At 38.3% G+C, this 17,296-nt stretch overlaps 2 protein-coding genes across 2 annotated transcripts; both read right to left on the bottom strand.

The window, feature by feature from the left end:
* Nucleotides 1-346: 346 nt before the first annotated feature.
* LOC133976292 (nuclear factor 7, ovary-like) lies at nucleotides 347-1,690 on the bottom strand. The gene is made up of 2 exons (XM_062414465.1): nucleotides 1,250-1,690; nucleotides 347-1,129 (listed from the first exon to the last, which is right to left on the bottom strand). The coding sequence occupies exons 1-2, from the start codon at nucleotides 1,688-1,690 to the stop codon at nucleotides 347-349; spliced, it is 1,224 nt and encodes a 407-aa protein (XP_062270449.1).
* Nucleotides 1,691-10,881: 9,191 nt separating this feature from the next.
* Nucleotides 10,882-16,302, bottom strand: LOC133976284 (E3 ubiquitin-protein ligase TRIM39-like). The gene is made up of 6 exons (XM_062414452.1): nucleotides 16,122-16,302; nucleotides 15,386-16,055; nucleotides 15,234-15,289; nucleotides 15,009-15,140; nucleotides 11,683-11,951; nucleotides 10,882-11,430 (listed from the first exon to the last, which is right to left on the bottom strand). Exons 1-6 carry the CDS (start codon nucleotides 16,300-16,302, stop codon nucleotides 10,882-10,884), a joined length of 1,857 nt encoding a protein of 618 aa, XP_062270436.1.
* Between the last annotated feature and the right edge of the window lie 994 nt (nucleotides 16,303-17,296).

The following is a 17,296-nucleotide window of genomic DNA, read 5'->3' as shown; positions in this document are numbered from 1 at the left end:
GTTAGAAAATTAACTCCACAATAACAAGATGATGAAAACTAAATGTTTTCTCTTACACAGCAGTCTGATAGGGAAGGACCATAAAATTACAGTCATTGGATTATAAAATTAAAAGTATTTTGAGTTCATTACAATAACAGCAGCAGCAGAAAAAAACTAATTTCCAAAATCACTAATATTACATAAACTCTAAACCAAAAATAACATCTGTACCTTTATAAATAAAGAAATTCCCACTGTGACAACATGACTGACAGAGCAGAATTAAACTGATGGTACATATTGTAAAGTCTTCACCTTCATTGTTGTTGATATTATTGCTGTTGTCATCATCATCATTATCATCCTACATCCATGGCAAAATCTTAATTGGCAGTTCATCCTCACTACCAATACATGGAAAGAGCTTGTCAGTGAAGGAGTGTTTGAAGGTGTGTATGTGTGTGTTAGTATCAGTATCAGAGAATGACAGTTTCCCTCCATCATAGTCCAGATGAACTCTGATCCTCCGGAGTTTCACCACGTAGAGAACGGCTTCTTTATCGGGTCTAGAGAATGCTTTGTATTCACCAGCAGAGAAAGCAACCACCCAAACTCCAGACTTGCTCCAAACACCTAAAGCCCAGTCTGTACTGTCTCCAACTTCCACATCCCAGCTGTGAGTCCCTGAGTTAAAGCCCTCAGAGCCCAGGACACAGTGATATTCAAACCTTTCTGGATTGTCAGGAAGCTCTTGTTTCTCTCCATGTCTCACACTGGTCAGATCTTCAGACAGGGTGAGTTCTGGATGAGCAGTGTTTGGATCCAGAATCACAGGAGTGTAGGAGACCATCTCCTTCATCTTGTCCCAGATATTGTAGGTCAGGTTGCCCAGATGTTTGGCCACGTCTATCAGAGCTCCTGAGACCAGCTCTGGATTATCCAGCAGGGGGTGCTGCTGGACTCTTTCCATTGCAGCCTTGTAGTTCTGCATGAAAGAGACATCTTTTGCTCTCAACTCCTCCTGTGTGACTCTGATTGTGTCTGAAAGAGCTGCTATGTCTCTGCTCAGACCCTCAATCTTCTCCTTCATAAATTTGCTTTTCTGCTTATCTTCCTTCAGCAGAGCAGAGATCCTGGCCTCCTCTTCCTCTTGTAGAAACTGGTGAAGCTTCTTAAACTGCTCCTTAATCTGCCTCTCTGTGTCTTTGGCCTGGATTTCATTGTGTTTTGCTGTTTGATCACAGTTTTCTTTAACTCCTTCAAATACTCTCAGTTTATCCTGTAAGAGCTTCAGGAATTTCTGGAGCGTCTCTTTGTGATCCTGTGCAGCTTCATGGATGGGTTGGAATCTGTGGGTTTTATGTGGTTTTGAATCTCTGCAGACGACACACTCTGGCTGCTGATGCTCCAGACAGAAGAGTTTCAGTTTCGCAGAGTGCAGACTGCAGACAGGCTCAGGCACTGCTGAGGATCTCTGATCTCTCCTCAGTAAAAAAGCGTCACACAGGTTCTTTAATGCCAGGTTTTGAGGCGGCTCTCTCCTTGATGATCTCCTCTCACAAAGTGGACACACCTGTTTTTGTGTCTCTCTCCACCACTTCTTCAGACAGCCTCTGCAGAAGCTGTGGCCACATGTCAGGATAACAGGATCCTTAAAGATGTCATGGCACAGAGAACAGGATAGATCCTCCTTTGATTGAAAAGACATTTTCAGAGTAAAGCAGAAAACACATCAGCTAAAACAATCAAACAAGAAACTCCAGTGCGATTGACTTCCTCTTGTAGAAAATGTCTCTTAAAGTGACATTTACTTTGTTCTGATTTTCCTTAAATGTCCATTCAATCAGCAGCAGCTGGAATCATTTGTACTCCAATATTTCTGTATTTTGTCTTGTCATTTTCCTGTTTTTAGTTGTTGTGAGTTCAAGTGATGAGTTTAATCTGAAGGTAAAATGTATCGTCTGCGTCTCAGGGTATTTATTCTCCCAGCGTAAGAGGAAGTTACCGGTACCGGTTTCCTGTCTGACAAGACAAAAAAAGGCTGACCTCAGTCATGTCATTTCTTAGTAATGCTGAGAGAGTGAATAAGTTTTTAATTTATGAATTTTAATCATCTGATGTACAACACAGATCTAAAGTGTCCCAAGTGAATGATTTGTTTAATATTGTTGCATGTTTTGCATGGTATTACTCAATGTAATACCATGCCCCGCTAATAATAAAAACAAAGTACAGAAAAATAGAAAGAGAGAGAAATAAAATACTAGAATAGAGCATTAAATATAAGGTTGCAGCATAAAATAATGATTTGCTTTAAAATCATTAAAAGGACATAGAGTGCAAATGAAAGATTACAATTTTAATCATAAGCACAGGAGAAGAGAAATGTTTTTAACGTGGATTTAAAAATATTCACAGTTGGGGCTGATTTCAGTTCTGCTGGTAGTTTGTTCCAGTTGTGTGCAGCATAACAGCTAAAAGCTGCTTCACCATGTTTAGTTTGAACTCTGGGCTCTACTATCTGACCTGAGTCAGTAGATCTCAGAGCCCTACTGGGTTTATATTCTATAAACATCACTGGGGGTCCACTTGATAAGACTGTAGCCTGTTGGGGTTTGTTTCTTATTTACAGTGCTGACATGGCTGCTCACAATCTTTCCAGATTTAATCTTTTAGAATCAAATTCCCTCCTTGTGTTTCCTCGATTTCCATGATTTAGCTAATAACTCATTCTTATCTGCAGTCCCTGGACAGACACACACAGAATTAATACCATGTAATAAACATGCAACATCATTACATAGGCTCTATCACACTAGCAATTATACAGACACATATAAAAACACACAGCAACATATAAATACCAGCACATTCATCCAGTAAAATTCATTACATTTTATCATCTGAATCACTGTAAAATGAATGTTGACCTGACTTGTTACTCAATATCCATTATTTTGCACCGTGGGCAAAAGACTTAAAGGGCATGCAACTTTTAAGCTCGGCTGGAAGCATATTCCAATATATGATGGTTGTAAATGAAAGGTCAGATTGTGCAAAGGTAGTCTGACAGAGTGGGATGTGTAAGTCTGATTTTAGAGCAGATCAAGAGGTTATGCTCGTTTGATCAGAGTGGAGCTGAAAAAAGCTCTTCAGTGGTGGAGGAGCAGCATTATGAATACCAATCAAACAACTGATAACAGAATGAGATTTTCAAAACTTAAGAGACTGTATTTGGAGTTGGATTTTTGAATATGTCTAAACTTAATGGTGTTATACTGTATTACTATTTTCACTCAACCACTTTGCAACTTTATAGTATTAAGTATTTATTTATAGTATTTATAAGTATTAATGACAGTTTAGTGGCCACTTGTTCAGCATCTCTCCCATCTGTGTAGACAACTGTGTCATCAGCATACATCTGTATACCCACATCCTCACAGAGACTTCGGAGATCATTGATGTATAAACTGAACAGTGGTACAAGAATTGAGCCTTGTGGCACAGCCATTGTGCAAAATTGAATTGATGACAATTAATTATTTATATGAATACAATGTGAACGATCAGATAAACAAGACCTTAGTTCAGTTTACTAGATGAAAGTTTAAATTTGGACAACTTTAATAGAAGTATTGAATAACTCACTATATCAAATGCTTTATGCATGTCAAGTAAGACTACTCCTACAACCCCTTCTTTATCTAATTTAGACTTGATTACTTCCAAGAAGTGGCAAGATTCAGTCTTGGTAGAGTCAATTTGCCTAAATCCAAAATGTATTGGATGGAGTAGATGTTTGTTGTTAGGATGTGACACCAACTGTTCTGCAACAACAGTATGAAACTCCTGTTCATACAAACCATCCTCTAATGGTCAGTGTGAACAGGAAGAATATTACAGCAAGAAAAAATGTGGACACTTGACTGCTGCTTTAAGATGGACCTGGAAAAATGAGAACCTGTCCTTTTGCCAGTATTAAATAAGTTTCACAATCCCCCGGATGAGTGAGGGTTTCCTTTTTGTCACACCATTTCTTGTAAATGCCCTCCTCTGTGCTGAAATAAACCAGATGTGAGTTTCATTTAATGAGCTTCCTTATTTGGTTTTCTGTTCACATCCATCAGCCAAAAACGTTTTGCCTGTTTAACCTTTAACCTGGGACTGTCTTGCCCCGTTGGCAGGGGCTCTAGTGATGAACAGGTTAATGAATGCAGGATATTTTACAATGTACAACAATATAGTGTATGTTATTATTATTATCATCATCAGAAAACGTGTACACAAATCTCTCTGCAGCACTTAAAGAACCAAACATAGCTTTGAATAACATTCAGCTGCACACAGACAGATACAGTAAAGACTCCACACAGTGCTGGAAATGTCCCTGGTTATGATTTTATGTTGATGTGATGTTACTGAAATGACAGTCAGTGACTTCCTGTTAGAAAATACTAATTTATCAACTTCATTCAAGTAAAATAATAACTAAAAATGTGTTTTGTTGAGATTAGATCATATTTAAGGGTGTAAATGAGATATAATAGCTTTTGCATTAAACATGATATGCTGTAACAATTATCATGATATGAATTAAATGTATCAGTGGTGTTTTTTGATATATTTACTTCAAACTGAGGACTAGAAATAAGGTTGTCATCCATACATGTAATTTTTGGATGGAAGAAATAAACGTGTGTCCCTTTTGTATAGCTTAACATTTTATACATTTAATCAAAACATTTTGCCTGAGATGTTTGTAAAATATGATTTTTATATTTTTCTGTAACTCTTACAGTGAATGGAAAAGCGAAAATGGTGCAAAATGGTGCAGTCATAGTCTAATGTCCAGCAAAACCATCACTTCCAACTTTCCCTATTTCCTGCTTTAAGGCAGTTCATTAATAGAGCGATTGTGTTTTTCTGTATTTACTGTATTTTATTTGGATCCTGTTTCCTTTACATACAGTACTTTATGTAGTCAATACAACACATGAAAGAGGATCTGATATCAAACCTGATCAATGACAGCTTGGTCAAAAATAACTTCAAAGTGAGAGACGCTCCAGTAATAATGACAGTAATAATCTTTATTTATAGATTGTATTTAAAGATCCATGTTATACAGTGCTTCACGAGGGCAACAAAGGTAAAACAGACAATTCATACACTCATTTTTAAAAACTGATAAACTACTTCAGTATAAGATAAAACAAGAGAAAATTTAAAGGAAATAAAAACAAGGAAAACACAAACAGTAAATTCAGGAAAGGCTCTCATTACAAAGATCAATCCGATTGAATAGAAACAAGTTCATGAAATAAATTTTGTACATGTGAGACTCGAGTTTAAATCAGTGTTGTAATTATTCTGACATTTCACCCAAACATTAAATGCAGTCAGTCAGGTTTTTGCACATGCTCAGTAGAATCTCTCAGTCAACAGATATGGAGGCAAAGCTGCTGAAATTACAATCAATGGATTAAAGTTATCAAACAGTTGGTGACAATGATTTCCTAAATCACTAATATCACATAAACCGTAAACCCATAAATGAAATCTGTACCTGAGTAAAGAAACTCTCACTGTGACAACATGACTGACAGAGCAGATTTAAACTGATGGTACTTTTTAAACATGTAGATATTTCTGTTATCAGCCTGTTTCATTAATTTTGTTTCATTCATTCATAAAGAGAAAAATAAAAGAGTAATTATATTTACACATTTGTGTAAGAAACTGATAGCTGCTGATTTACACTGCCTAATCATCATTGTTGTTGTAAGCATCATCATCATCCTACAACATCTGTGGTAAAATCCTAATTGGCAGTGCATCTTTACTACCAATGAGTGGAAACAACTTCTCAGTGAAAGTCTCTGTGAACGTGTGTATGTCTTCTTCAGCATCAGGATCAGAGAATGACAGTTTTCCTCCATCGTAGTCCAGCTGAACCCTGAACCTCTGCAGCTTCTTCTTCACTTGGAGAACAGCTACTTTATCATGTCCATATCCAGCTTTGTATTCACCAGCAGAGAAAGTAACCACCCAAATCTGATCTCCAGAATCAGTTAAAACACCCACCGCCCATTCTGTACTGTCTCCAACCTCAATGTCCCAGCTGTGAGTCCCTGAGTTAAAGCCCTCAGAGCCCAGGACGCAGTGATATTCAACCCTTTCTGGGTTTTTAGGAAGCTTCTGTCTCTCTCCACATCTCACACTGGTCAGATCTTCAGACAGGATGAGCTTTAGATGAGCAGTTTTTGGATCCAGAATCAAAGGAGTGTAGGAGACCATCTCCTTCATCTTGTTCCAGATGTTGAAGGTCAGGTTGCCCAGATGTTTGGCCACATCTATCAGAGCTCCTGAGACCAGCTCTGGATCATCCAGCAGGGGGCGCTGCTGGACTCTTTTCACCACAGTTTTGTAGTTCAGCAGGAATGAGACGTCTTGAGCTCTCAGTTCCTGTTCAGTGACTTTGATTGAAAGAGCTGCTATCTCTCTGCTCAGACCCTCAATCTTTTCCTTCATCATCTGACTTTTCTGCTCCTCTTCCTCCCTCAGAGCAGAGATCCTGGCCTCCTCTTCCTCTTGTAGAAACTGGTGAAGCTTCTTAAACTGCTCCTTAATCTGCCTCTCCGTGTCTTTGGCCTGGACCTTAATGTATTCTGCGATTTGATCACATTTTCCTTTAACTTCATTTGAGAGATTCAGTTTCTCCTGTAAGGGCTTCAGGGATTTCTGGAGCTCTTCTTCGTGATCCTGTGCAGCTTCATTGATGGCGCTGAAATTACGGGTTTTGTGTGTTTTTGAATCTCTGCAGACGAGACAAACTGGCTGTTGATGGTCCAGAGAGAAGAGTTTGAGTTTCTCAGAGTGTAGACTGCAGAGAGGATCAGATCCTGCTGAAGATCTCTGATCTCTCTGCAGTGGCAAAGCCTCACACAGGTTCTTTAATGTCAAATTGCGAGGCGGATTTCTCCTTGATGATCTCCTATTACAAAGAGGACACTTCTGTGTTTGTTTCTCTCTCCACCAGTTCTTCAGGCAGTCTTTACAGAATCCGTGGCTGCATGTCAGAACTACAGGATCCTTAAAGATGTCATGACAGACAGAGCAGAAGAGAGCGTCGTCCATTTTAGAAGACATTTTCACTCTGAGAAAAAGCTGAAAACACACCAGGCAAAACACTCAAAAAAGAAAATCCAGTGTGACTGACTTCCCCTTGTTGAAATGTCTCTTGAAGTCACATTTACTTTGTTCTGTACTTTTCCTTAAATTTGTCTTCAATTATCAGCTGGAAGCGTTCGTACTCCAGTATTAAATTATTGCTGTATTCTCTCTTTTAGTTGTCCTGTTTTAGTTGTTGTGAGTCCAAGTGATGAGTTTAGTCTGAAGACAAAACGTGTCGTCTGTTTCTCAGGAAATTTATCCTCCCAGTGTGGGAAGATGTGGGTTTGTGCTGACAAGTCAAATAGTCATGTAGTTTCTTAATAACTCTGAGCATTTAATATCAGTTTCATTTTAACCCAACATGAGCAAAGTGACATGAGCAAACTGCTTTGTTTAATATCTTTGCATGTTCTGCATTTTATTACTCAAATGTAATAAATTCCTCAACTAAGATGTTTTGCAATATCACAAATATTTATTTGAATGTTATTTTATACTACTTAAAATAAAAATTAAAATAAAAACGTATTCACTCCCCTATAAATGCACAATAGGGTCAAAAATTACCCGTATGTATTCCCTATCGAATTTGATGGAAACCTTTTAAATTGCTGACATATTTGTAATTAGAAACCATAGTCATGGTGGTGTATTAGGATGCATTACACTGAATGGTGTTCCTAATAATTTGTCGATTCCATTAACATACACAAAAAACTGTGAACCCTTGAACATTCAGACAGTGCTCTCCAGCTGAATACATTTCACAATCCTCCAAACGTTTGAGGTTTCCCTTTGTCACACAGTTCCTCATAAATGCTCTCGTCTGCGCTGGAAACCTGATGTCAGCTAATGTAATGAACTTCCTCATGATGTTTTGTTTTCACGTCCATTAGCAAAACACAAACTGATGCATTAATTTACAATGAGCCAGTTTTAAATTTGACATTTTAATTTATAATCACACATTATTATCATTGTTAATATTAATATTATAAATGAGTTAAGTAAGTTATAATGGACTGGCCCACAGAGTATAAAGCTGAAAAAACAAAATCGTGACAAAATTGTGCAAAAATCTCTCTGCAGCACTTAAAGAACTAAACACAGCTTTGAATAGGTCATAATTTCACTTATCTACAAGACTGATTTATCAAAATATGTGACACGTTAGTTTTATTGTATTTTTTGTAGAATTATTGTACTATTGTAATATATAAATATTATGCTACTGTAATATTTGACATCATTATTGAGATAGTTTGACCTGTTGTGTTTTAGCTAGTAAAGAGAGACTGTGTCTAACACTCTAAGTAAAATCCTGTTGACCTGTTAAAGTAAATGTCATATGATCATGTCGCAATCATGACATGATTTGTGTTTCCTTGTTGAGCTGCAGCGGCAGTGTAGTAATTAAAAGAGGGACTTTGAACTATATATATGGAAAGATATCTACATGGTTAACTTATATGGACGCTGACGCTACATATTAGCTTCAAATAACCATGAGGAATGATTACAGCAAGAAAAAACTATTTCAATGTTCATTTGGGCACCTGACTATTGTTTTAAGACAGACTGTGAGACTGTGAAAAACTATGAACACTTGGACGTTTTCTCAGTGCTTTCCAGTTTTAAACCTTTATGCACCTTTATGCCGATGACGCAGTTTTATATTGTACTTCAACCACTCCCCAGTCAGCAACTGAGATTTCCTTTTGTCACACCATTTCTCGTAAATGCTCTCCTCTGGGCTGGAAATCTGATGTTGGTTTAATTATTATTCTCATCATCAGAAAACGTGTGCACAAATCTCTCTGCAGCACTTAAAGAACTAAACACAGCTTTGAATAACATTCAGCTGCACACAGACACAGACAGATACGGCAAAGACTCCACACAGTGCTGGAAATGTTCCTGGTTATGATTTTATGTTGATGTGATGTTACTGAAATGACAGTCAGTGACTTCCTGTTAGAAAATACTAATTTATCAAGTTAATTCAATTTTTTTTTTTTAAAGAAAAGTGATTAGATCATCTTAAAGGATGTAAATGAGATATAATACCTTTGGCATCGATTTCCCTCTGTTTTCTTGTTGAGCTACTAACAGTGGTGGTAGAGTAATAAATTGAGGAACTTTGACATTAAAACAACTGTAATGTTGAAAGTGATCTACATTGTAGACTTACATGGACACTGACACGTCATATTAGCTTCAGATAATAAGGAGGAATGATTACAGCAAGAAAAACCTATTTCAATGTTTATGTGAGCACCTGACTATTATTTAAAGACTTTAAAAAACTGTGAGCCCTAGAACGTTTTCTCAGTGCTTTCCAGCCTTAAATGTTTCACAGTCACCCAGCCGATTGAAGTTTCCCTTTGATACACCGTTTCACATAAAGACTCTTCTAGGTTATTTTTTTTTTTAAAGATTTTTTCTGGCGTATACGCCTGTACTTGACAGTAGAGAGACAGGAAATTACAGGAGAGAGAGAGGGTGAGACATGCAGGAAGGTCCACCAGCCGGAACTCAAACTGGGGTCTGCTGTGTATATGGCATGCGCATGCCAGTTGACCACCTACCCACCCAAATGCTCTTCTAGGTTAATGAGTTTCCTGATCAGGTTTTCTGTTCACAGCCATCAAGCAAACATAAACGTTTTGCTTGTACTGTAAATAGTCAATACAGCACATGACAGAGGTCTGATATTATGGTATTGTAAGGTCATTTTAGGTAGAGTGTTAAAAACAAGATGGTTCGTGTGAAGTATATCTGGTGAGGCGCTAGGAAACAGGAAGCCAGCCTGACTCTTGGCAGGCTGGATATAAGTCTCTGTGGAGCTCTGTGGTTGTGTGTGAAAGATAGACCATTGAGTGCAAAAGCCTTACAGTGTAATAACGACAGGAAAAGTTGTGTTCTGGCTGATGACGTCTGATACGTGTATAAATATAAGGTGTACAATGGATTTCTTGGGTTTTCTTGCAATAGACCACTTCAATTCTACAAGTTGATGCATACAGTAAGTCTGATTTTTAACCATCTGAGACTGAGACAATACCAAACCTGATAAATGGGAGGTAAAAAAAACTTCAAAATGAGAGACAGTCCATTAATAATAATAGTAATCATCTTTATTTATAGAGCACATTTAAAAATCCATTTGACAAAGTGCTTCATGAGGGCAAAAGTAAGAGACAATTCATAAAATCGCATACTTTTAAAAACAGATGAAAACACTTCAGTATAAGATAAAATGAGAGAGAGAATTTAAGGAAATTAAAGCAATAGAAGAAAATACAAATATGATCAATTTAGGAAAGGTTATGTGATGAAAGTGTCATATATCCTTACAAAGATTACTCTCACTCAATTCTGACATTTGACTGAAACGTTCAATACAGTCAGGACATTTCTGCACATGTTCAGTAGAATCTCTTTGTCAGCAGATATGAAGGTAAAGCTAATGAAATTACAGTCAGTGGATTATAAACAACACAGCAAAAATACATCAAAAGTATTTTGAGATACACATTTAGATTATTTAGTTGATTTTCTTATTCAGAGTTCATTACAATGACAGCAACAATAGAGAAAAACTAATTTCCTAAATAACTAATATCACATAAACTCCAAACCTCAAATGAAATCTGTACCTGAGTAAAGAAACTCTCACTGTGACAACATGACTGACAGAGCAGATTTAAACTGGATCACTGCCTAATCATCATCATCTCCACTATCACTGTTGTCATCGTCGTCGTCATCATCCTCCACTGGTAAAATCCTAATTGGCAGTACATCCTCACTACAAATACATGGAAATAACTTCTCAGTGAAAGTCTCTTTGAAGGTGTGTATGGGTTTGTTAGTATCAGGATCAGAGAATGACAGTTTTCCTCCATCATAGTCCAGATAAACTCTGATCCTGTGCAGCTTCTTTTTCATTTGGAGAACAACTTCTACATCTGATCCACAGATTGCTTTACATTCACCATCACAAAAACCAATCACCCAAATTTCAGAGTCACCTACCACACCCAGGCTCCAGACTGTATTGTCTCCAACCTCAACATCCCAGCTTTGAGTCCCTGAGTTAAAGCCCTCAGAGCCCTGGACAAAGGAAAGGTCATCAAACCTCTCTGGGTTTTCAGGAAGCGTCTGTCTCTCTCCACATCTCACACTGGTCAGATCCTCAGACAGGATGAGGTCTGGGTTGGCAGTGTTTGGATCTAGAATCACAGGAGTGTAGGAGACCATCTCCTTCATCTTGTTCCAGATGTTGAAGGCCAGGTTGCCCAGGTGTTTGGCCACATCTATCAGAGCTCCTGAGACCAGCTCTGGATCATCCAGCAGGAGGTGCTGCTGGACTCTTTCCACTGCAGCCTTGTAGTTTTGCATGAATGAGGCGTTTTCAGCTCTCAGTTCATCCTCTGTGACTCTGATTGTGTCTGAAAGAGCTGCCATCTCTTTGCTCAGACCCTCAATCTTCCCCTTCATCATCTGACTCTTCTGCTCCTCTTCCTCCCTCAGAGCAGAGATCCTGGCCTCCTCTTCCTCTTGTAGAAACTGGTGAAGCTTCTTAAACTGCTCCTTAATCTGCCTCTCTGTGTGTCTGGCCTGTACCTTAATGTGTTTTGCTGTTTGATCACAGTTTCCTTTAACTCCTTCAAAGAGCTTCAGTTTGTCCTGTAAGTGCTTCAGAGATTTCTGGAGCTCCTCTTTATGATCCTGTGCAGCTTCATCAAGCTCATCCCCCAATTTAGAAGACATTTTCACTCTGAGTAAAGCTAAATACACACCAGGCAAAACACTCAAATAAGAAAATCCAATCCAATTGACGTCCTCTTGTAGAAATGTCTCTTGAAGTTACATGTTTTTCCTTAAACTTGCGTTCGATCATCAGCAGCTGGTCTGAAGGTAAAACTTGTCTGTCGCTCTGGATATTTCTCCTCCCACTGTAAGAGGAAGTGGTTGGCACTGACCTCTGTCACACAGTTTTGTTAATGTTCAGCTCATAACTTATATAAACTCCATGTAAGTTTCATTTTAATTCTGTGATATACAACACGGATCTAAAGTGACCCAAGTGAATGATTTTATTTAATATATTTGCATGTTTTACATTTTATTAATCTGTATGTAATCATTTCCTCAAATGAGTGATTTTTCATATCAAAAACACTTATTTAAATGTAGTTCTATACATTAGTTAAAATAAATATATCACTACCCCATAAATGCACAACGTGGGTCAAAAATGACCTGTATGTATTCTTAATGAAATTTGATGGAAACATTTTAATTTCTTTACATAGTTGTAATTACAAACCACTCCTGTCAAGGTCACAATTTCAACTATCTACAAGACTGACGTATCACAACTATGTGGCAGGTGTTAGTTTTATTGTATTTTTTGTAGAATTATTGTACAATAGAATATTTGAAATAATTATTGAGATAGTTTGACCTGTTGTGTTTTAGCTGGTAAAGAGAGACTGTGTCTAACACTCTTAGTAGAAACCTGTTGACCTGTTAAAATGAATGAGAGGTAGAAATATAACCAACGTAGAATACAGTTGTTTGAAAATATCATCACTTGAAAATATTTTGTTCCTCATTGACAGTGTTGACGTGGCTGCTCGCAACAGATTTAATCATTTTAACATCAAATTCCCTCTTTGGGTTTCCTTACTGAGCTGCAGTGGCAGTAGAGTAATAAAAAGAGTGACTTTGGCACTAATAAGACTGTAACACTGAAAGATATCTACTTGGTTGACTTATCTTATATCTAATATGAAGCTGATGCTTCATATTAATTACAGATAATCAGAAGGAATGATTACAGCAAGACAAACCTCTGTCAATGTTCATTTAGGCACCTGACTGTTGTTTTAACACAGACTTAAAAAACTGAACACTTGAACGTTCTCTCAGTGCTTTCCAGTTTTAAATATGTTTCACAATCACCCAGATGACTGAGATTTTCTTTTGTCACACCAGTTCACTTAAATGCTCTCCTCTGGGCTGGAAACCTGGTGTTAGTTTAATTTAATGAGCTTCCTTATTAGGTTTTCTGTTCGCATCCATCAGTCAAACACAACCTTTCTGCCTGTTTAATGAACGCAGGATATTTTACAATTTACAACCATATAGTTTATTTTATTATTATCATCATCAGAAAATGTGTGCACAAATCTCTCTGCAGCACTTAAAGAACTAAACTAAACAGCTTTGAATAACATTCAGCTGCACACAGACACAGACAGATACTGCAAAGACTCCACACAGCGCTGGAAATGTCCCTGGTTATGATAATACAAGAGAGAGTTTAAAAGGAAATTAAAACAAAAGTTTCAGGCAGTTGAGAGAAAACAAACAGTAAAATCAGAAAAGGTTGTGTGATAAAAGTACATATCACAAAGATTTCTCTCACTGAATAAAAACAAGTTCATGAAATAAATCTTGTACATTTGAGACTCGAGTTTAAATGAGTGTTGTAATTATTTTGACATTTCACCCAAACATTAAATGCAGTTATGGCGCTTTTCCACTACACAGTTCCAGCACGACTCGACTCGACTCGACTCGTTACGGTTCCAGGAACGACCTCTTCCATTACAAAAAAGTACCTACTCAACGTGGGCGGGGTCGTCATAGCACGGCTCCGTGAAACTGCCGTGACTTTGTTTTATACGCGACACAAAACACATAAACAATGGAGGACATTGAGGCCGTGGTGTACTTGCTGCTGTATGAGGCTTTCTGTCACACACAAGTAAGAAAATTGAGCCGTATGGATGTAACTATGTTTGTTACGCTGTTGCCAGTATTTAAAAATGCCGGGTTTGAATCTTGTGTGGGACGGCTCATGATGCTTCCAGTGACTCTCTTACCAATCAGTGGCCGGCAGTCGGTTGACGTCACATTTAGTACCGGCTCGGCTCGCTTGGAACCTCACCAGAGCAGGTACTAAAAAAGAACCAGGTACCAGGTACTTTCCCTAGTGGAAACGCAAAAAAACCGGAGTCGAGTCGAGTCGAGTCGAGTCGTGCTGGAACTGTGTAGTGGAAAAGCGCCTTTAGTCAGGTTTTGCACGTGCTCAGTAGAATCTCTTAGTCAGCAAATATGAAGGCAAAGCTTTCTTATTCAGAACTAATTACCATGACTTGATTTGACAATGATTTCACTAATATTATATAAACACTAAACCCAAAATGAAATCTGTACCTGAGTAAAGAAACTCTGTGACTGTGACAACATGACTGACGGAGCAGATTTAAACTGATACTTTTTAAACATGTAGATATTTCTGTTATCAGCCTGTTACAGTAATTCTGTTTCATTAATTCATAAAGAGGCAAATAAAAACGTAATTATATTTGATTACACATCTCTGTAAGAAATTGATGGCTGCTCAAAAGTTGGGATCCAGACAGGAGAAAGCTGGAGGGGGATAAGTTGAAGATGATGAAGAAGAGAGATGAAGCCTGAAGAGCGACGGGCAGAGATAACCACTTATCTGAAGGATCCAAACCCAGGCAGGTTACAGCTGCAAGCGCTGCACAAAAAGACAACCGCCTGTCCTTGCACACACTCTGGGGTTGCTCCATCTCCTCCATGCTGTCTTTGTCTCTGTGATTACCCTTCTCCCAGCTCTCAGGTGTTCCTAATTGCCCTCTACTCCCTCCCCTTCCTTCTGAGGAGGAAAAAGCTAGGCTGCACTTTCTGCCACATGCTGCCCCTAATCATCATTGTTGTTGTAAGCGTTATCATATCATAATCATCATCATCCTCATCCTACAACATCCGTGGTAAAATCCTAATTGGCAGTTCATCACTATTACCAATGAGTGGAAACAACTTGTCGGTAAAAATCCCTGTGAAGGTGTGTATGTGTGTGTTAGTATCAGGATCAGAGAATGACAGTTCTCCACCGTAGTCCAGTTGAACTTTGATCCTCTGGAGCTTCTTCTTCACTGGGAGAACAACATCTTTATCTGATCCAGAGATTGCTTTGTATTCACCATCATAAAAACGGACCATCCAAACTCTAAACTCAGTTATCACACCTATGAACCAGTCTGCATTGTCTCCAACCTCAACATTCCAGCCTGATTTAAAGCCCCTAGAGCCCAAGACAAAGGGCTGGTCATGAAACCTCTCTGGATTTTCAGGAAGTTTCTGTCTCTCTCCACGTCTCACACTGGTCAGATCTTCAGACAGGATGAGTTCTGGATGAGCAGTGTTTGGATCCAGAATCACAGGAGTGAATGAGACAATTTTCCTCACCTTGTTGCAGATGTTGAAGATCAGGTTTCCCAGGTGTTTGGCCACGTTTATCAGAGCTCCTGAGACCAGCTCTGGATCATCCAGCAGGGAGCGCTGCTGAACTCTTTCTACAGCAGCCTTGTAGTTCTGCAGGAATGAGATGTCTTCAGCTCTCAGTTCCTCCTCTGTGGCTCTGATTGTGTCTGAAAGAACTGCTATCTCTCTGCTCAGACCCTCAGTCTTCTCCCTCATCACCTGACGCTTCTTCTCCTTTTCATTCCTCAGAGCAGAGATCCTGGCCTCCTCTTCCTCTTGTAGAAACTGGTGCAATGTTTTAAACTGCTCCTTAATCTCCTTCTCTGTGTCTCTGGCCTGGACCTCAATGTATTCTGCTGTTTGATCACAGTTTCCTTTAACTTCTTCAAAGACCTTCAGTTTGTCCTGTAAGGGCTTCAGGGATTTCTGGAGCTCTTCTCGGTAATCCTGTGCAGCTTCATTGATGGGTCTGAATTTGTGGTTGTTGTGTGTTTTTGAATCTCTGCAGACGACACAAACTGGCTGCTGATGGTCCAGACAGAAGAGTTTGAATTTCTCAGAGTGCTCACTGCAGAGAGGCTCAGACCCTGCTGAAGATCTCTGATCTCTCTGCAGTGGCAAAGCCTCACAAAGGTTCTTTAATGCCAAGTTACGAGGTGGATCCCTCCTTGATGATCTCCTATTACAAAGAGGACACTTCTGTGTTTTTTTCTCTCTCCACCAGTTCTTCAGACAGTCGTTACAGAAGCTGTGGCTGCATGTCAGAACTACAGGATCCTTAAAGATGTCATGACAGACAGAGCAGGAGAGATCATCCTCTGAGTGGGAACACATTTTCACTCTGAGTAAAGCTGAAAACCCATCAGACAAAACACTCAAGTAAGAAAATCCAGTGTGATTGACGTCTTCTTGTTGAAATGTCTCTTGAAGTCACGTTTTCTTTGTTACATGTTTTTCCTTAAACGTGCGTCAGCTGGTCTGACAGTGAAACGTATCATCTGTCTCTCAGGATATTTCTCCTCCCACTGTAAGAGGAAGTGGTTGGCACTGACCTCTGTCACACAGTTTTGTTAATGTTCAGCTCATAACTTAGATAAACTCCATATAAGTTTAATTGAAATCCTCTGACACACAACACAGATCTAAAGTGACCCAAGTGAATGATTTTATTTAATATATTTGCATGTTATACATTTTATTAATCATTATGTAATACATTCCTCAACTAAGTTATTTTTCATATCACAAACAATTATTTGAATGTTACTTCATATTATCTTTAAATTTAAAATAAATGTATCACTACCACTTAAATGCACAACATGGGTCAAAAATGAACTGTATGTATTCTTAATGTAATTTGATGGAAACCTTTTAATTTGTTAACATACTATTAATTATGAACCACTTTCGTCAAGGTCTCAATTTCACCTACAAGTCTGACGTATCAAAATATGCCACGTTAGTTTCATTGTATTCTTTGTAGAATTATTGTACAATAGAATATTTACTGAGATAGTTTGACCTGTTGTTTGAAAACATCATCACTTGAAAATACTGTAGCCTTTTGTGTTTTTTTCCTTATTAACAGTGTTAACATGGCTGTTTGCAATCATGACAGATTTAATAATTTTAACATCAAATTCCCTCTTTGTGTTGCGCTGTTGGCAGTATAGTAATAAAAAGAGGGACTTTGGAACTATATATTTGGAAAGATATCTACTTAGTTAACTTATCTGGACGCTGACGTTTTATACGAGCTTCAGATAAACACAAGAAATGATTACAGCAATAAAAACATATTTTAATGTTCATTTGGCCGCCTGAC

The sequence above is a fragment of the Scomber scombrus genome, chromosome 3, assembly GCF_963691925.1.
Source record: "Scomber scombrus chromosome 3, fScoSco1.1, whole genome shotgun sequence".
NCBI lineage: Eukaryota > Metazoa > Chordata > Actinopteri > Scombriformes > Scombridae > Scomber > Scomber scombrus.
This window is presented reverse-complemented; position numbering and strand designations above follow the sequence as displayed.